This window comes from Boleophthalmus pectinirostris, unplaced genomic scaffold (assembly GCF_026225935.1).
Source record: "Boleophthalmus pectinirostris isolate CB_2022bp ecotype Guang Dong unplaced genomic scaffold, ASM2622593v1 HiC_scaffold_2, whole genome shotgun sequence".
NCBI classification, from domain to species: domain Eukaryota; kingdom Metazoa; phylum Chordata; class Actinopteri; order Gobiiformes; family Gobiidae; genus Boleophthalmus; species Boleophthalmus pectinirostris.
Window position 1 is genome coordinate 37,404,529 of NW_026571152.1, and position 22,250 is coordinate 37,426,778.

The 22,250-nt window shown below is 37.7% G+C and overlaps 1 protein-coding gene across 3 annotated transcripts in view; it reads left to right on the top strand.

Moving 5' to 3' along the window:
- The window catches only part of mical3a (microtubule associated monooxygenase, calponin and LIM domain containing 3a), a 203,302-nt gene that overhangs the window by 19,346 nt on the left and 161,706 nt on the right, over positions 1–22,250 (top strand). For all 3 annotated transcript variants that reach the window (XM_055155999.1, XM_055156000.1, XM_020941178.2), the window contains exon 2: positions 21,518–21,923. In XM_055155999.1, coding sequence (XP_055011974.1) covers positions 21,645–21,923 — 279 coding nt within the window. In that variant the 5' untranslated portion in view covers positions 21,518–21,644. The remainder of the gene's footprint in view (positions 1–21,517; positions 21,924–22,250) is intronic.

A 22,250-nucleotide genomic window follows, 5' to 3' on the forward strand; every position in this document is an offset into this window, starting at 1 on the left:
GGTAACAACGTTATGACGTGACTTACTGCTCACAAGAGTCAATTTCTCATAATGTAGGACCTTTTACGCAGCGTTGACGTTTCTCCGGTGAGTCAGTAAGTCAGTGGGGTAGACAGACTCTTATCTGTTATTATGTGCATGAAAGTTTCCCCTGGCACACACAAACAGGGAAAATTCTTTGAGAAATGAGTTGCGAACTTTGCGTCTCCCACTCTCGGCCTACTTGGAAACAGGAACAAAGCTCCTTCTATTCACCACTTTCGGCCTATTAAATGTTTATTCAAGTGGAGCTGTAATAACGTCACATTTCACACTGTCATGCTCTGTTGTCCGCCATTCACCAGGACATAATATTTTAATACGTTGTGTTCACTGGGATTTGAGCACGTCATAGTTTAAGATTGAGATTAAGATTGTTTGTGTAACTCTCTGGGAAATTCACTGCTTTGGAAAGAAATATCGCAACTTATGAATGAACCACAAATGTTAAATCTATTTATGATGTTGGAGATTAAGTCACAAAGAATCCATGTATCATTTGTTCATTCGTTTTTCAATATAAAACCAAAAATAAGAAAATGAAAAAACAACTGATTTCTTCATTATTTGTCTCCAAAACTAGAGTGAAAAAAAAAGATTATTTTTTTCAGTTTTCGATTTTGTGTTTAAATGAATAATGGAAAAAAACTGATCAAGGACGTTTCGTACCGTGACATGTATATTGTGAAAATATCGTATTGAGAGATTTGGATATTGTTACATCCCTAATCGTGAGCCTCCCCACCATCTTGTGAGCTTTCCGACAATATTGCAATAAATATCGTACCGTGAGATTCATACAGTGACGTATCGTGAGACTTGGATATCGTATCGTGAGACTTGGATATCGTTACGCCCCCTAGTCATGAAAAAGTCATGGAAAAAGTTAGAAATGTAGTCAGTGAAAAAGAGTGGGAACCCTGTGACAGCTGAACATTCCACCATAGAAATACATGCTAAACACCCCCAGCGCAATGTCACTTCAAAATACCAGTAAACTATGATAAAAAAAAAAAAAATTATGTAATGTCACTTTCAGGAGGGCATGGGCCTAAACTCTAGATTTATTGTTTTTCTTGCCGTCTCTTCAGTCGCTCTGCTCTGTGTCTTTTTGCCGTTTGTGTTTGGTGTTTGAATATTGTGCTTGTTCAGACCGGAGTGGCCTCCAGCTGCTTCTCTCACCTGACGCGTGTCACATGTTCAACTATGTGCGTGTTTCTTTAAATAGTTCTGTTCGTTTCTTTTGCAGAACACTATAGATCACTTATACAAAGACAGACCTATAGATATTTGCATTTTTTTTAGCAAATTGTTACTTCAAATGCAAATGGATAACTGCTCAAAACGTGATTACACAACTCTCTTGAGGGTTTGAGGTATAAAAAGGGAACAGGAGGTGAGTTTGTTGTAATTTAAAATGACATAATTTGGCGAAAATCTAAAAAATCTTCCCTACATATTAGCTAAAAAAAATATCGTCAGAGCTCCTCAGTCTCTCTGGTGTTGGTATCAGGATCCGTGTGTCATTCGTTCATTCATTTTTCAAGATAAAACCAAAAATAAGAAAATGAAAAAACAACTGTTTTCTTCATTATTTGTCTCCAAAATCAAAATGAAAAAACACGTAACGATTTGTTATTTCAGTTTTCGATTTTGTGTATAAATGAATAATGGAAAAAACTGGCTGTTTCCCGTTTACGTGACTTAAACTGCGATGCCGGACTTTTGCGCCGCATACGGACTGAACTAGGACTGAACCAGGTCCGGGACCAGGCCGGAACCAGACTGGGACTGAGACTAGGACTTAGACCAGAACAGAGACCGGGACTGAGACCAGGAACAGACCGGGACTGAGACCAGGACCAGGACTGAGACTGGGACCAGGACTGAGACCGGGACCAGACCTGAGACCAGGAACAGGACTAGGACTGAGACTGGGACCAGACCGGGACCAGGTCGGGACCAGGTTGGGACTGAGGCCGGGACTGATGCTGGGACCAGACTGGGACTGAGACTGAGATGAGGACTGAGACGAGGACTGCGACTGGGACAGGATCAGAACTGAGACCGTGACTGAGACCAGGAACAGGACCAGGACTCAGACCGGGACTCAGACCGGGACCAGACCGGGACCAGACCGGGACCAGACCGGGACCAGACCGGGACTGAAAAGGGTTTAGTCTTGTTTCAGTCCTGGTTCAGTTCTGGTTCAGTCCGGCATCACAGTTTAAGTCACGTAAACGAGAAATGGCCTTTATTCGTTTTTTTTTCCATTTTTCATTTAAACACAAAATCAAAACCTGAAAAAACAAATCATTACCTGTTTTTTCGATTTTGGTTTTGGAGACAAATAATGAAGAAAATAATTGTCTTTTCGTTTTCTTATTATTGATTTTATTTTGAAAAACAAATGAATCAATGATACACGGATTTATCAGCACCGGCCATGAAAAAAAACCCCATATTGACTAATCTCTACTTGCAACAACTACTACTACTACTACTACTACTACTACTACTACTACTACTGCTAAATACCTTCTGAACTGTCCTCTGCCCAGTGGCCCCTGACAGATTAGAGAAAGTGTGTGTGCATGTGACAGGATTATGACACAAGTGCTGTTGGATGCATTAACTTGTGTTTTATTTACAACTACAGTTTATGGATATTTTCTGTTATAATGTTGTTTCCTCATCACAAACAGACCTGGAGTTGTGTTTTGTTTCATTTACACATGTTTTTCTTTCAATCAGAAAACACTTTATGATGTCGTGATAATACAGAAAGAGCTCCATTGTGTTTTTAAACTCCACGCACCTTCACTGAAATCATTTGGATAATTTTGGCCCTAGAATTTCCAATCTCTACTAAACAAAAGGTAAAAGGTAGTCGAGGTGTGCATTATTATTATTATATCGTATCGTTTAATGTGATGATACAGTATCGATATCATGGGCTGCTGTATCGATATATCACCAAGAGTATTTTTTGGTATATTTTACAAAATTATTTTCTTACAGAGCTACAGTTTTGTTGCTTGTTTAGAGGAAGGAAACTCATTTATGTGACACATTTAACATTTTTACTGTTTTGATGAGTAAAATGTTTGTTTCATAGGAACTTTGCACAAGAAGAAGTTTAACAAAAACTTTTAGTGATTTAGCTTTTATTCTTTTTTAACCATATCGAATCGATTTGAAATATATCGTATCAAATCGAAAGTGCACTGTATCAAGATATGTATCGTATCGTGGCTTATGTATCGAGGTATGTATCATATCGGCAACTAGGGCTGGGTATCATTAAGACGTTGACGATACGATACATATCTTGATACACAGGCCATGATACGATACATAACTCGATACAGTGCACTTTTTGTTCTGTACGATATATTTCAAATCGATTCGATGCGATTCAATTAAAAATAAATTCTAAATCATGGCTGTGATACTAAAAGTCTTTGTTAAACCACTTCTTGTGCCAAGTTCAAATGAAACACAAACATTTTAAACATCAAAACAGTAAAAATGTCAAATGTGTTGCATAAATGAGTTTCCTTCCACTAAACAAACAACAAAACTGTAGCTCTGTAAGAAAATAATTTAGTAAAATATACCAAAAAATACTCTTGGTGATATATTGATACAGCAGACCACGATATCGATACTGTATCATCACATTAAACGATACGATATATCAGTATTTCGATATTTTTGCACATCCCTATCGGCAACTTCTTAATGATACCAGCCCTAATCACGATATATCCCGATACTAAAACAATGGATGACATATTGCAATTTATCAGTAATTACTTCTCATAATAATACAGTCAACTACACCTTCACGAGAACAAAATGTTATGAAATATAATAATTATTTCTTTTTTATTCATGAGAACAGTGAATGTAACTAATGAATTTTTGTGAAGAATATTATTTAAAAAATAAATTTTGAATCGATTCGAGAATTGTACAATGAACTATCACTATATATCCCTGAGTCAAGTTTATTTCTTACACCCTAAAAGGTAGATGTTAACTTGGAAACTACCACTCCGTGACATCACAAGGTGGAACAGAGCGTACTGAGCTTCGGAGATGTAGACAGACTAATAATAAAAGGTTACTCAAACATGTGTGAATGAAACAAAACACAGCTCCAGGTCTGTGTTTGAGGAGGTAACAGCATTATAACATGACTTAAAGTTCAAGAGTTGGTTTTATGTAATATTTGACCTTTAAATGCTTTGGAGGCTTTTAACTGAGTGGTCCATAACAGCCATTTCCCTGCAAGTAAAAGCATTTGGTTTGGAGAGAATGTCACATTTTGGAGGATAAATTGCTCTGCTTTGTGTGTTAAATGGAAGTGATTAAAACTCTGCCTTCAGGGAGTTAAGTTTTTAGAGCCATATTTGGTGTTTTTGGGAAGAGAAAAAATAAAACAAAATTGAAAATCTTGATCAAATACAACAGAAAAAAAACATGGTTCATTTTTTTACTAACAATAACCGAAATATTGTGATGTCAGAAGTCTCACAGTAATATTGTGGACCATCACAATATATCGAATCACAAGTTTCTTTGCTTGAATTAATTGTTTCAGTGCAGCAGTATCTTAAAAAACAGAGGGAACTACATAGACCATGATCCTTTGCGGTTTCAGTCCAGACTACATGAAGAAATAACACTTAATAAGCACTTTTAAATCTTTATTTCTTTAATGTGTATTATAACCAGGGGTGTAGTGTCCGTCCACCCACTTCTCCCGATGTGAGATATAAAATAAAAACAAATATAAAATAACTACAACTTAAATGTCAAACCAGAGCTTTTGGCATTGATGAAAACAAACTGCATAGACTCATGAAATCTGCAGGACTGTTCTATAGTGACCTGAGACATGAGGGACCAGAACTGAACCAGGCCTAAACCAGGACTAAACCAGGACTGAACCAAGACTAAAACAGGACTAAAACAGGAATAAACCAGGATTAAAATAGGTCTAAACCAGGAATAAACCAGGTCTAGTCTAGGACTAAACCTGAACAAGGACTGAGCGTCGCCCACGTAGACTGTTGGATGACCACAGGCGAAAGAACCAGCGGAGAACTCCACGCCCCACGGGGCTAAGGGCAGCCGTCACCTGATTGCGCTGTGGACACCCTGCTCCATGGGCCCGGGGTCCTGTATCTGTCTCTCTCAAGTCCAAGATTAGTCCTGGGTTAGACGTGCTTTAGTCCTGATTTAGTCCTGGTTTGGACCTGGTTTGGACCTGGTTTAGTCCTTGTTTAGTCCTGGTTTAGTCCTGGTTTAGACCTGGTTTAGACCTGTTTTAGTTCTGGTTTAGGCCTGGTTTAGTTCTGGTTTAGTCCTGGTTTAGACCTGGTTTAGTTCTGGTTTAGTCCTTGTTTAGTCCTGGTTTAGACCTGGTTTAGACCTGTTTTAGGCCTGGTTTGTACCTGGTTTAGTCTTGGTTTAGTCTTGGTTTAGTCCTGGTTTAGTCCTGTTTTAGACCTGGTTTAGACATGATTTAGTCACGTTTTAGTCCTGGTTTAGTCTTGGTTTAGACCTGGTTTAGACCTGGTTTAGTCCTGTTTTAGACCTGGTTTAGTCCTGGTTTAGACCTGGTTTAGTCCCGTTTTAGTCCTGGTTAAGTCCTGGTTTAGTCCTGGTTTAGACCTGTTTTAGACCTGGTTTAGGCCTGGTTTAGTTCTGGTTTAGACCTGATTTAGTCCCGTTTTAGTCCTGGTTTAGTCTTGGTTTAGACTTGGTTTAGTCCTGTTTTAGACCTGGTTTAGTCCTGGTTTAGACCTGTTTTAGACCTGTTTTAGACCTGGTTTAGTCCTGGTTTTAGACCTGTTTTTAGACCTGTTTTAGACCTGTTTAGTTTAGGTTTAGTCCTGGTTTAGACCTGGTTTAGTCCCGTTTTAGTCCTGGTTTAGTCCTGGTTTAGACCTGTTTTAGACCTGGTTTAGTCCTGGTTTAGTTCATGTGTTGTCGCCTATCATTTATGTCCTGTAGATGATTATGAACGCCGTTTTGTTAATAACATCACGACTCACTTACCTCCACTTAAAAAATCCCCACTACACCACAGATTACAACAGTCCCAAAGTCTTATCAGGGCATTTTAAGAGGAGAAGGTCCCTTGTTCACAATTTTCATCGCCTCCATAAAACTCGCGAGGCCGTATTTCTCGTAAAAAGTCAGGTTTGCTTAATGAACGCTATTATTTTAGTCTTAAATGGCAGCCTAGTTTGAACAGCGCTAAGTCCATAAACCGAGTGTGCTTTGCCTGCTCCTCTCACGTTACACTTCCTAGTTCCTCGGCTGCAGGTCTGTAGTAACCAGATAAGGCGGCTCAGTGCTCTCCGCTCGGAGCACCATGCAAATCGAGTCATACTATAGCCAAATGAGTGAATCTGGGTAAAGGTCAGGCTTTGTGTGTGTGTTTTATTTGCCCTTTGTGGTCATTACATTTAAAAGATTTTTATTTCTACGAGAGGATTTGCATCGATCAGCGGATTTCGTACTGTCATAACCGCTGATACACACAGATACTCGTGAATAAAAAACACAAAATCTGACCTTTCTAGGATAGTTTTAGAATGGACTTTTTGATATTTATTAGATTTTGGATTTTAAATGACGTCGAATTTCTCACTTTGAATTTTTTAGCGCTGAAAAAACATGTTTGAATTATTTTGATTCTGAACAGAGGTGGGATCAAGTTGTTGTTTTGCGAGTCTCAAGTAAGTCTCAAGTCTTTGACCTCAAGTCTGAGTCAAGTCCCAAGTCAAATACAGGCAAGTCCAAGTCGAGTCTCGAGTCACTGGCCCATAAGTCCAAGTCAAGTCCAAGTCGTCTGCTTTGAGCTTCAAGTTATTTCAAGTCTTTAAACTAAAGTACCAAATATAGCTTTGGTTTTTGCAATTTATATGAATTTTAAACTAAATTGTTCTTAAAAAGTCATGTTTTTTTATGTTTGAGTATTTATATAAGAGTTGTAGAAATGCTATTTTTTTCTTTTTTGCCATTTGTATGAAATTTAAGATAAATTGTACTTAAAAAAATCATAATGTATTTATATTTGAATACTTATAGAGTATATATGAGTTGTAGAAATTGATTTAGTAAATTTTTCCTTTTTAAATGTCTTGACAAGATCTTAGTGTGAATCATTACGGTCAGAATAGAAAGAATTCAAATTTAAAAGTGCTAAATAGCTGTTATTTTGCCATGTAGTTCTCTGTAGTTCCCTCTGTTTTACAGTATTGTATTGTATATTACTGCATAGTACTGTGTTACTGTAGTACATTTGAAGATGCCATGTCACAGCACTGCATTAACTGTGAAGAGAAAAGTATTTTCTAAGAACATATATATTTTTAGGAGAAGCATCAAGTCTTCTCAAGTCACAGGCCTCAAGTCCAAGTCAAGTCCCAAGTCTATTTTATCAAGTCAAGTCTCAAGTCCTAAAAATATTGACTCAAGTCTGACTGGATCTCTGTTGTGAAAATTTTAACTGCAAATTTTACACTCAGAATTATGAATGAATAATGAATTGAGTTTGAGCACTTGAAAATATATGCGCTGAATATTTAAAAGGTGAATTTTTTTATTTTGATTTTGAAACATATCAAAAATACTTGAACTTTCAACTACAAAAATTAATACTAAAATTTATAATACAAATAAAACAAAACAAAATAAAATAATCATCAAACTAAAATTAATAACTCAAACACCTTTTTTAGAGTTAAAAAATTCAAAAAGAGAAATTCAGCCGTACTTAAAATTCAATATTTTAGACTTGAGGATCTGCCAATATCCCATATTTACCACAGGCGGGGGCCACTTGTTGTTAAGGTTGTGGGAAACACCGAACTGATATCAGTTTAGGGTCAGGCATTGGCAATTTTCCACAAAAACACAGTTTAACTTGATGTAAATTTGATCCAACTGTGCTGTGTATTTGTTATTTATCCTGCAAGCCACTATTGAATAGCTTTGAATAAATAATTATGATTATGATTATTATTATTATTAGATTTCCAAGGCCTAAACCTGCCAGTAAATAGGCCCAAGCAGGATATTGGCTGAACTGATGGGACCTTCCAGCAAAAATTCTCATGACTTGTATTTTGTGTCAAAACATAAAGTCATCAGTCGTCATTTTGCTTTTGACTTTGAGCATTTTTCTTAGGCTTGTCCATGTTTAACTACAATAATCAGAAGAAGTTTTTTTTTTTTTTTCCTAGAGCATTTCAAAATATTGTATGAATTTTTTCTGTATTGTTTTGAATCTGTCCATCATTTGTTCATTTGTTTTTCAAAATAAAACCAAAAAATAAGAATATGATAAAAACAACTATTTTCTTCATTATTTGTCTCCAAATCCGAAATGACAAAACAGGTAACGTTTTGTTTTTTCAGTTTTTGATTTTGTGTTTAAAAAATAGATAAAGATATAGCCATTTCCTGTTTCTGTGACTTAAACTGCGATGTCTGCGTAGACTGATCAGGACTGAGACCAGGACCAGACCGGGACTGAGACCGGGACTGAGACCGGGACTGAGACCGGGACTGAGACCGGGACTGAGACTAGGACTGAACCAGGACTGATCCCAGGACTAAAACCAGGAGTAAACTAGGTCTAAACCAGATCCCGTTGTCAATCCTGGTCTGGTCCCGGTCTCAGTCCCGGTCTCAGTCCCGGTCTCAGTCCCGGTCTCAGTCCCGGTCTCAGTCCCGGTCTCAGTCCTGGTCCCAGTCCCGGTCTCAGTCCCGGTCTGGTCCCAGTCTCAGTCCCGGTCTTAGTCCTGGTCTGGTCCAAGTCTGGTCCGGGTCTCAGTCCCGGTCTCAGTCCCGGTCTCAGTCCCGGTCTCAGTCCCGGTCTCAGTCCTGGTCTGGTCTGGGTCTCAGTCCTGGTCTCAGTCCCGGTCTCAGTCCCAGTCTCAGTCCTGGTTCAGGTCGGCATCGCAGTTTAAGTCAGTCATTCAAACACAAAATCGAAAACTGAAAAAACCCCAAAACTAATTGTTATGTTTTTCTGTTTTGGTTTTATTTTGAAAAATGAATGAACGAATAATACATGGATTGTTTTGGGATAATTGTTTTGTGATGGTAGACTTGGGCGATATGGTGACGCAAATCAAATCAGAATCTGATCCCTTTTATCGTTCAGTGCATCTTTGTTTAGTGCAGCTCCAAGATCAAACAAAGGCAAATATTTGAGATCTAGATCTGTGGATTATTTGCAAATAAAGCTTGTACAGTTTGAAGAAATATGTTGGATTTCTATTACATTTTTGGAAGAAATTCGAGCAGGTCTGTTGTCCACATTGTTCAGCAGGGACAATATCTTGGCACAGTCGGGCAGAGGTGGTACCATGGAGATATTAAAATAACTGGAGGGTATTGTTGGTTTGGAGCGGTTTCGAGTTGGCTGGACTTAGTGAAATTCCTCCTGCCCGGAAAGCTTTTTTCCTATAGAGCGAAATGTAATCACAAACTGTTCTTGTTTAGCTGACAGGACATCTACAGTTTTCAAAAAGGTCAAATTTTGTGCCAATTTTTACCCATTTTCAGATCATAAAATTTACTCTTCCTCTGATTGGTTAGAACAAGGAATGTAACGATATCCAATTCGCTCGATACGATATTTTCACAAAATGCATCTCACAGTATGATATTTATTTTGATATTTTATGTAGTCTAACAAAACTGTGAACATACTACTTTTCTCTCATAATAATCCAAATAATTAAGATTAAAAGTGGTTTTTAATCATTATTTCAGCTGTAGATTGGACTGAAACACCACAAAGGATCATGGTCTATGTAGTTCCCTCTGTTTTTTAGCTATTGCTGCACCATAACAATGAATTTAAGCAAATAAACGTGTGATTTGATATATTGTGATGGCCCACGATATTTTTGTAAGACTTTTGACGAAACAATATCACAAAATTTCGATTATTGTTACATCCTCAGTTAGAAAGGTCACATGTAAGGCTGGGTATCTTTAAGAAGTTGCCGATACGATACATCCCTCGATACACAGGCCATGATATGATACGTTTCTCGATAGTGCACTTTCAGTTTCGACTGCTCACTAGCAGTTTTCCTCAGAGTGGTCGTGTGATGTTGCTGTGACGTGTCTGGTCAGCTGATATAAACAGGTTTTGGGGGTTGATTTTGATATGGTTAATAAAAAATAAAGACTAACTCATGGCTGTGAAACTAAAAGTCTTTGTTAAACCATATCTTGTACAAAGTAAATATGAAACACACCATTTTAATCATCAAAATAGTGAAAATGTCAAATGTTTTGCATAGAGTTTCTTTCCTCTAAACAAAGCCAAGCTGGTGCCACCTAGTGCCCACTCAATTTCTTTACTCTCCAGCGACTAGGTCAGGAATCAGAATACACTAGACGGTTTGCAAGAACCCTGGAAGTTGTAGACCGCGCACCGACCAATCAGCAAAGAGCTGTGAAGCCATGACGTCAAACTCAAGCGCCTGTCTGGGTCCCTTTTGTTGAACCTCACAACAGTAAACAAAGTGGTCAAGATGTATGTAGACGAAGGCATTCTGTGTTGGCAACAATTCCCAAGATCGAGGATTTAAAGCCGGAACAAAGAGAATGTTTGGTGAATTTTATCAAGGGGAAAGACGTTATTGCCCTTCTTCCTACAGAAGGGGTGTCGAACTCATTTTGGTCCGGGGGCCGTATCCAACCAACTTTGATCTCAAAGGGGCCGGATCAGAAAACTCATGTCATATATACCCCAAAAATAACAATAAGTTCAAATATTTGTGCAGAGAAACACAAATCTATTACAGAAATCTTTTTTAATTGATGAACTCTTTCTTATTATAAGTTTATAATATTATGAACAACCTGAAACTTTAAGAAAAATTCAATTTCAACACAATGTTTTAACATGAACTTGTATGTAATAAGTCAATTTTTCTTGGAAAATCCTGCACTCGGCTCCACTTTTCTCATTTTTGACATTTTGTTGATGAGGGTGTCACGGTCAACAGTCAAAACGATCGTCCTTTAAGAGCGTTTGGAAAGAGACAAGTCTTCATTTGTGCTGCTCTGGTGGGAGGGGCCACGTGCAGAGATGCTGCTGTGATCAACACCACAGAAAATGACCAATATTTTAATAGAAAATATAATTAAAATATTTTAGTAGAAATCACCCAAGGGCCACATTAAAAGTCTTGGAGGGCCGGATCTGGCCCCCGGGCCTTATGTTTGACACCTGTGTCCTACAGGATTTGGCGCATTACATAAGTCACGACCAAATAGCAGCAACTGGTTAAATAAAAAAAAACACCTACTGTTGAGCGAAGAAATCCTAATGCTAGGAGGTCAGACGGTTTCCACAAAGTGAAACCGGCTGATGAATCAGTAGCGCTGCAACAAAATAATTTAGGAAAAAAAATACTCTTGGCGATATATCGATACAGCAGTCCCTAATGTCGGTACTGTATCATCACATTAAACGATATGATATATATCGGTATTTCAATGTTTTTGCAGACCCCTAGTCGTAGTTCGTGAACACTACTGCACATGGTCGCTGGGTAGGAAAGCCAATAGACATACCTAGACACTAAAGGTTAAACTAGAGACATGCACCACTGGCCGCGTCTCATTTCTCTTTCCTCGCTTCCTTCTCCTTGATTCCACTCCCTGATTCTGCAGGAAATGGGTGAACAAGTCCCGCCCACAGAGGAGACACAGGGCGGAGAGAGGATATAAACTCCTCACTGAGACTAATAAAGTTTGATTCTTTTATTTGATGTCTCCTCCTGAAGCCTCCCTCAGGTTTACTCCTTCCTTCCGTAGTTTTCTTTGGGACACCAATTAATATGACACATTTGTTTGACAGCTGAAAAATGGAGGATCAAAGAGAGGAGAAGCGAGACAAGGAGGCGAGGAAAGAGAAATTAGTTGAATGGGCGGCCATGTTTAGGCCCCGGGTCTTGGGTTGTACACAAGGCAGTTTTATTTTGTATTGCGCAGTTTGTTCACAAAGTAATTCAAAGTGTTTTACAGAATAAAAAAGACACCAAAATCACAATACAAACAAATCAAAACATAAATAATCATCATAAAATCTACATTAAAAGAAAAGAGTGTGGAATAAAACCCTTTCAGTTATGTTATACAACTAAACAAAAGAGTTTTGAGTCGAGGTTTACACAGTCAAAGTAGAGGCCTGTCTCACATGTTCAGGAAATACTGACTAAGGTTGTCAAAAATACTGATACGCAGACCAGATACTATTGAAACATGTGGTAGGAAGGACAGACCACTAATATCTCCAGTATCTCCAGTGTCCTTATTTTCTTGTAATTCTCAGCCAAGTAAAGCGATCCATTTTATAAAAACACAGAGGGAGTAAGTGAGGGCTTCAGGGGATTTTATCTTAGTTAAAAGTCCACAACAGGTGCTCCTCAAGGACAAAGCTCAGAAGCTAAAATAACAAAGGCAAAATGACCAAGCTGATAGTAGAAAAACTTGCTGTGATGGAGTGAAAAGCGAAGTCCAAAAAGTCCAAGGCACCCAAAAATATAACGATTAAAGTTTGAATTTTGTTCGATTTGAATTTGTAAAAAAGTTAAATTAAAGTCTTTTAAATGCGCATTGTGCAACTTTTTCTGGTGGAGGGTCCATCAGCTATTTGTTGGATATAAAGGCTGGGTATCATTCAGAAGTTGTCGATACGATACATACCTTGGTACATGGGCCACGATACGATACATATCTCGGTACATAGGCCACGATATGATACATACCTCGGTACATAGGCCACGATACGATACATACCTCGTACATAGGCCACGATACGATACATACCTCGGTACATAAGCCACAATACGATACATACCTCGGTACATAGGCCACGATATGATACATACCTCGGTACATAGGCCACGAATACGATACATACCTCGGTACATAGGCCACGATACGATACATACCTCGGTACATAGGCCACGATACGATACATACCTCGGTACATAAGCCACAATACGATACATACCTCGGTACATAGGCCACGATACGATACATACCTCGGTACATAGGCCACGATACGATACATACCTCGGTACATAGGCCACGATACGATACATACCTCGGTACATAGGCCACGATATGATACATACCTTGGTACATAGGCCACGATACGATACATACCTCGGTACATAGGCCACGATACGATACATACCTCGGTACATAGGCCACGATACGATACATACCTCGGTACATAGGCCACGATACGATACATACCTCGGTACATAGGCCACGGTACGATACATACCTCGATACATAGGCCACGATACGATACATACCTCGGTACATAGGCCACGATACGATACATATCTCGATTCAGTGCACTTTCGATTCAATACGGTTCAATACAATATATTTCAAATTTGATATGATTCAGTAAAAAATAAAAGGCTTAATCATGGCTGTGTGGCTCACTTTTTCCGCTGCACTGCCTTGCCTAACCAATTTTCTGTGGGAAGCACTGAACACACATTTTAATCACATTTTAAAATGTCAAGTGCGTTACATAAACAAGTTTCCTTCCTCTAAATAAGCAACAAAACTGTAGCGCTGTCACAAAATTATTTAGTAAAATATACCAAAAAATACTCTTGGTGATATATCGATACAGCAGCCCACGATATCGACACTGTATCATCACATTAAACGATACGATATATCAATATTTCAATATTTTTGCACATCCCTAGTTGGATATGTCATTGCTCTGCCTGGAATATCCCACAGTGTGACATTAAACAGCTCTACTTTACATTTATTTATAGCTCAAAAATACCTAGAAAAACTGGAATTCTGACACCTCTTCACAGATCTGACCTGTAACTTGGTCTGGTTTGGTCTCCATGAAGATAGAAAGGTTTAATGCCGTACTGTGAAACATTCCAGACAAAGCAATAACGTCTATCTTGGTCTGAAAAAAAGAACGTAAAGCAATAACATCTGCACGGAGAAGAACGTTTGATGGACCTTCCACCAGAAAAAAGTTACACAATGCACCTTTTGATAGTTACATGGGGCTCGTTATAATTCCTTGGACTTTATACTACAAGCTTGGTTGTGTTCACTGTCCATCCATTTTGTATTCAGGGGTTTTCCATATTGCCGTATTAACGTGTCAGCCCGTTTACTGTACGTTTTTATGTTCACTGTCTTTGAGAATGATCTTTAGCCAGATCTGTTTGAACCCTACAGCCCTGCGAGCCTGTGGAGGGGCCTGGAAGTGAAGGGCCCAGCTGCACTTTGCATTGGGGCTGTCGGAAGTCAAACTGATTCAAAAGCCAGATGGTCCGGAGACGGTAGCAAGTAGGTTTTGGTCAACAAGCGTTTGTATACTCTCTGAGCCTGAAGGATCTGTGTGTGTCTCTCTCTTTTTGACAAGTGAATATATTAGAATTTGGAAAGCAAAGCAGACTGTGATTTGTTTAGGGATTTGTTGAAACTAAAATGGCAGATTCCTGAAGAGATTTCTCTGTAATGGTTTATAAAAAGTGATATTAAATAAATCGTATTGTGCTTGGTTCTGCTCTATAGTTATAACCTGTGACACCCGTGGATCATTATGTTATAATTTGCACATTTAAAATCGCAATATTCATCTGAAGAAACAACTTAAAACACAAGTCCACTAAGTTCCACTATAGAAAACTGTGTCGCCATAAACTTCATCACAACAAAGAGCCGTGTAGCTGTCGGCTCTTTCTATAGCCGAGTTTCAGACATCACAACATTTTATCCACCTTATTCGGGAAGTTGCTGTGGGCCCGCCGTCATTCAGGTTGTATTATTTTGTAGGGGTGTGCAAAAATACCAAAATATCGATATATCGTCTTGTTTAATGTAATGATACAGTATCAATATCGGGGAACGCTGTATCGATATATCGCTAAGTCTATTTTTTGGTATATTTTACTTAATTATTTCGTTACAGCGCTGCAGTTTTGTTGTTTGGTCAGAGGGAAAAAAATAATTTATGCGACACATTTGACGTTTTCACTGTTTTGATGATTAAAATGTTTGTGTTTCATATGAACTTTGCACAAAAAGTGGTTTAACAAAGACTTTTAGTATCACAGCCATGATTTAGCCATAATTTTTTAGTGAACGTATCAAATCGATTTGAAATATATCGTATCGAACCAAAAAAAAGCACTGAATCGAGATATGTATCATATTGTGGTTTTTGTATCGAGGTATCGTATCGGCGGCTTCGTAATGATACCCAGCCCTATTATTTTGTCTGGGGCCGATCTTGACAGCAAATAAGTTCAATATGGACACGGATAAAACCGTTTTAAAGCCTCCGGAGAATCTATGCAATGTGACATGTTGGTGCCAGAGGTGGGGACTTTGCAAGTTGTGACTTGGATTCAAGTCAGACTGGAGAGACTATTTTTAGGACTTGAGACTTGACTTGATTAAATGGACTAAGACTTGGGGCTCGACTTGGACTTGAAGGTCAATGACTTGGGGCTTGTACTGTGATATGGTGTCCACACATGTCTTATAGTAATATACAGTACAACACAGTAAAACAGAGGGAAAACTACAAAGAACATGATCCTTCCATTTCAGTGCAGACAAAATAACTGTTATTTAGCACTTTTAAATTGGAATTCTATGTACTCTGACCATAATGATTCACTCTAAGATCTTGTCAAGACATTTAAAAAGGAAAAATGTACATTTCTTTAACTCTTGTATAAATACTCCAAAAATATACCATGACTTTTAAAGTACAATTTAGCTTAAAATGTAATATAAATTGCAAAAGTCTAAGCTATATTTGGTACTTTGGTTTAAAGACTTGAAATGACTTGGAGCGCAAAGCAGACGACTTGGACTTGACTTGGACTCATGGGCCAGTGACTTGAGACTTCGATTGAACTTGCCTCTATTTGACATGGGACTTGACTCGGACTTGAGGGAAAAGACTTACTTGAGACGAGCAAAACAACGACTTGGTCCCACCTCTGGTTGGTGCACATGAAAACTGAACATTTTACCCAAATGAAAAGACTTTATGTCATATTTAAAATGCAAAATGTTTCCCAAATTCTCTATTGACATGATTTGGGATTCAGGTTTAACCGGATGTGCCACCAGATAAAAGCTTGGTTTAGAATCATTTAGAGAAAAAAAGTGTGTGGGTGGGGCGGAATAAGTTGTATAGGTCAATAATAAAAATACAGGTGGGGGGACAACTTGATTTAATGCTGTTAAAATGTAAATTTATGTTGTAATACAGTGAGTTCTTGGGTCTAGTCACTAATAGAAAAGAGCAGGTTCAACATTTGTGAACCTTTTGGATATTTCTTGGAAAAGTACAGTGTAATCAATACGGAAATCTGTCTCTTGAAAATGACTATGAGGGTCGTGACGTTGGCAAGCATCAATATTTTCTCATCGATAAAGAAAATAAAATGAAGTTAGTACAGAGCAGTGGACGTATTCCAATGATGATGAAAACGGGGATTGACAGTAAGTAGGGATGGAACAAGATCTCGTGTTTACATTTGGATTGGAAAAAAAAATTGGTGAGTAAACATTTTGAGAAGCCGTAGTTCCAAAGAGCAGTGGAAAAAGGACAAAAGTAAGGCAAAAGTATTCAATAAAATATCTAAAAATGTAAAGGCTAAAACTGTGAACTGGACACCGCAATTTACGTATTACAGTTCATATCAAAATCTCGCCTTGTTTCGATCTCGTGGACCTTATCTCTTGTCTAGTCTCATCTTTTGAGAATTCTGTCTTGTCCCACCCCTAACAATAATTGATTAAAGATTGCGCAAACATGCATGAATCACTCCAAAAACAACTCCAAGAAAGCAAACGAGAGGGAGAACCAAGTATACGATGGTTAAATCTGAAGAAAGCTGATTTTGCATCATAGGTTTGCTTCAGCTAAAATGACAAAATCCTAACGTTAATTGTTTGCATTGCAGTAAAGTTCCAGGCTGGTGCTATTGTTTGTTGCCATGTGAGTGTAAAATTGGATTACATTTGCTGTCAAAACATTGCAGGAGTTGAGTAAGTGGACTGTTTACGTCCTGCTGGAGTCTCTGATGCATCTGTCGCAGTGCTGCTGTGGAACTGGCTTGTTCTCAATACTGTCCTCTTTTCTGTTCACTGTGAGTCTGTCCTCAGGTGTAAAAGCTCGACAAAACAAGGAAATATATCCGTGTTCACCCGTTAATGTTCACGTTTACAGATCACAGAGCGTTTTAGTAGCACATCTTTAAAGGACCCATATTACGCTATTTTCTGATCTATGTCGTAATTAGAGCTGGGGATCATCAAGAAGTTGCCGATACGATACTCAGAGGTGGGACCAAGTTGTTGTTTTGCAAGTCTTAAGTAAGTCTCAAGTCTTTGACCTCAAGTCCAAGTCAAGTCCCAAGGTAAAGACAGGCAAGTGCAAGTCGAGTCTTGAGTCACTGGCCCATAAGTCAAAGTCAAGTCCAAGTCGTCTGCTTTGAGTTTCAAGTCATTTCAAGTCTTTAAACCAAAGTACCAAATATAGCTTTTTTTTGCAATTTATATGACTTTTAAGACAAATTGTACTTAAAAAATCATATTATATTTACAGTATTTATAGAGTATATAAGTTGTAGAAGTGTTAATTTTTCATTTTTAAATGTCTTGAAATGATCTTAGTGTGAATCATTACGGTCAGAATACAAAGAATTCAGATTTAAAAGTGCTTCTCAAGTCACAGGCCTCAAGTTCGAGTCAAGACCCAAGTCATTAACCTTCAAGTCCAAGTTGAGTCCCAAGTCTTATTTATTTTTATCAAGTCAAGTCTCAAGTCCTAAAAAAAAGTCCAATTCCCAGTCACAACTTGCAAGTCCCCAACTCTGATACAGTGAGCTTACGATTTGATATGATATATTTCAAATTGATTTGATACAGTTCAAGAAAAATAATGTATAAATCATGGCTGTGATACTAAAAGTCTTTGTTAAACCACTTCTTGTGCAAAGTTCATATGAAACACAAACATTTTAGTCGTCAAAACAGTGAAAATGTCAAATGTGTCACATAAATGAATTTCCTTCCTCTGAACAAACAACAAAACTGTAGCTCTGTAAGAAAATAATTTTGTAAAATAAACCAAAAACTACTCTTGACGATATATCGATACAGCAGCCCACGATATCGATACTGTATCATCACATTAAATGATACGATATATTGATATTTCAGTAGTTTTGCACACCACTATTTCTCATCACAAACATACCAGGAGTTGCATTTTGTTTCATTCACACATGTTTAACACACAAACCCTGCACATTTAGACTCTGTTCCACCTTGTGATGTCATGTGGTGATGTAACAGGAAGAGCTCCACTGTGTTTTTAAACTCCATACACCTTCACTAGAACCAACTGGATAATTTCAGATCTGGAATTGCCAATCTCTACCCAACAAAAAGTAAAAGGTAGATTTTAAATTAAATAACTAATAATAAAGGTTTAGTTAAACATGTGAATGAAACAAAACACAACTGTAGGTATGTTTTTGATGTGGTAACAGCATTATAACATTACTTAACCCTTCCAGACCAACAGTATCGTATCCGGTACTGTCGGTCACTGCGAGCCAAAGAGTGTAGTGAGTCAAAATGGTTGACTGCTCTGAGCGACTATGTTCGTGACAATTGATAAAGCCGGTCTAAGTGTAGTTCTTTCTAAATTAAGTATGTTTTATAACCAAAAAGTTGTTTATACATGTTTGCTGTGTGTTTTGTATGAAAGAGTTTGTGTTTGAGTGTTTGTATTTCTGGTCCAATAGCTTTTATTACAGCCATATGACGCAACTACAGCATGCAGATTGTGAAATAACAGGTTGTACTGAAAAAAAAAAAGTATAACACTTCATTAGGGTGTAAAAGGGGGAGTTTTAAATGCAAAATTAAGAAAAAAATTCAGGTGAGGACAAATATACTAACAATGCTCTTAGGTCTGGAAGGGTTAAAGCTCACAAGAGTCAGTTTTGCGTCACTTTTACATTGCTACTTCATGTGAAATACTGTGATTATATGAGGTTGTTATGCAGAGTAACCCACTGGCCTAATCTGAAGCTCTTATTTCAGATTAGAGGATGATGTAATGCTGCTAGTAAAAGGGCTGTTTATCTGCGCAGTGCTGCACTCGGCCAGTGTCAGAACACACAAATGTTCAGGCTGATGTTTCAAACAGCGAGATCACTTACAAAAACAGTTGCATACATTTCTCTTGTACATTTTTTTTTTTTTAGGAGCAGTTTTGAAAGTATACGAAAACAAAACTAGTCAAACAAACAAAAAACATAATCATAATAATTAATAAAATAAATAAAAACAAAACCTTTGATCAACCCGTCCTCTCTCCACTTTTATCACATACAAGTTGCATTTTTAATTAATAAATTATTTCTTTTTAAATGATAGATAACAAAAACAAAACAGACAAAAAATACACAATACATAAATAATAATTTAAAATAAATAAAAACAAAACCCTCGCGCAACACTCAGGTTACACAAGTTACATTATTATTAATTTTGTATTATTTATTTATTTTTATTTTGAAATTATACATAATGAAAAAAAACTAATGCAAAACTAACTAATACAAAGACTAGTTGCATTTTTATTTATTTATTTTTTTTTTTTTTATTTTGAAATTATATATAACAAAAACAAAAATTGACAAAACAATAATAGTAAGTTTAAAAAATTATAAAAACAAAATCCTTGCACAACCCATCCCTCTTTCTACTCTCATCACATACAAGTTGCATTTTAACTGTTTTTTATTTTTTTTAAAATTTGAAATTATATATAACAAAAAAAAATTGACAAAACAATAATAAGTTAAAAAAAAAATAAAAAATCTATATATAAAAACAAAACCCTCGCACTACTCACCCCTCTCCACACTCATCACATAAAAGTTTCATTAATTATATATATATTATTTTTTTTTATTATGAAATTATATATAATGAAAAGAAAAATACCCAAAACATGAATAATACGTTTAAAAAATGTATAAAAACAAAACCCTCACACAACCCATCCCTCTCCACAGTCATCACATACAAGTGGCATTTTTATTGTATTATTTTTGTATTATTTATTTATTTTTATTTTGAAATTATACATAATGAAAAATACAAATAAAATAAAAATAAAAAAGCCTCCCATAGCCCACCCTTCTCTCCGCGCTCACCACACTCACCTTATTTATTTCGAACGTTCGTGGCTCGGTCTTGCAGTTGCCAATTTCATTCCCTGTAGATTTATGGAGCAGGCGTTCCTGTGATGGTCCAAGCATCAGGCATGTTCAATGAAATATGAGGTATTTTCGTTGGCTCAGGTCTTTCCTGCCGACTGCGCTCGTGTCTTAAACCTTGAACCCGGCTGTTTGAAAAATCCTCCCTGCATCTGTTTAAAGAGGCGGTTGTTTACTATTAACCGCTAACATAACATTATTAGAACACCATATTCCCTTTTATTGTTTTTAAAATGCAAAATTCACCAAAAACAACGTATTAACATGTTTCATTAGTTTCACTTGTTCACTTGTTGGTTGCGCTAAGTCACTCCCCCTTCAGAGCACATCACAAAACAATCAGCGTGTATCTTGATAATTAAACTACTTCGTGGAACTGTAGTGCATTGTTTTGTATCACGCTTTTGTATATTTATGGAGAATTGCTGTGTGGGAGCGTGGGTGGGTGACGTAGGCTTGTGGGCGGAGCAACGGAAAGAATCTTAGATCAAACAAAACATGAGAGAGATCGCTAAATTATTCAGACATGCAAGGAATGAAATCTAAAACCTCTCCAGGCATGTTCATGGTAAGGGAACAACATTATAACATGGTAGAAAGCTTCAAACATCGATTTTGCATAATACTCCCTCTTTAATGCTGTAGAACTGTTGTTTGATTGTCATTTTGATTTCATATATAAGGTTAAAGCACACACAGGTCACAGTGCCAGTCATGTGCCTGTGTTTGCATGACCACTGAGTCCTTCAAAATGATTTTTGTCCTGTTTGGATGGACTCTGTGCCATACACTTTATGTACTTTCTGTTTGTTTTTATGAAATTCAGTGTCCTTCTAGTAATAATAAAATACAGTGAAGGAAACCTAAATATTTCTTTTCACATTGTGCACATTATTTACATTTCATTTTCAAGGTGACTTGTCACTCTGAAATATTATGTCACTGTTGGGTTTTTGTTGGCTTTCTGTTGACTAAATGAATGATTTTTTTTTAAGCCCTAAGACGCAGCTGCTGTTTTTGTGTCAGTGGCATAAATTGGCTTTTGGGATTTACAAAAATACATTGACTGACTGCTCTTCTTGTCTCTTGTGTTTCAGAATGAGGGTGTCGGAGGCAGGGAGGTAGAGCCCTCCACTTGGCTGACAGAGGTAGTTCTCGGGCTGGGGCTGGACCCACAGACCCCTGCCTCGGGGGGGCGCTCTCACCCCACTGTGAGTCCAGACCATGGGGGATGGAGGCGCTGGCGCTGCCGGAGGTGACGGCGTGAACCGCGCTCATGTGCTCTTTGACAACTTCGTCCAGGCCTCCACCTGCAAGGGCACGCTCAAGGCCTTCCAGGAGCTCTGCGACTACCTGGACGTCAAACCCCGGGAGTATAAAGTCTTCTATCACAAACTCAAGTCCAAACTCAACTACTGGAAGGCCAAAGCTCTGTGGGCCAAACTCGACAAGAGGGCGAGTCAGAAAGAATACAAGAAGGGCCGTGCCTGTGCCAACTCCAAGGTACTGCTTGGTCATTACACGACATTTGAGATGAGATATAAAACATCGCTGACTCTACATTTGATCTTCTGTATCTTTGAGCTCTTGTAATGTGATGCTCGGGCTTTACACCTGTTAGTCTGTGATTGCTTTAGAAAGGGCACTTCAGGGGCACTTGTCTGGCTCTGTCAGCACACTTTAAAATAGATTAATGTGTCACAGTTTAGTTTGCAGTAAAACAGATCATATTTTTGTAGCTCATACCCCATTTATCATGCTGCCTGAATCATTGTTTCATTTCATTGGTGTGTAGTGTAAGTCTGATATAATAACTGTTGAACACCTGCT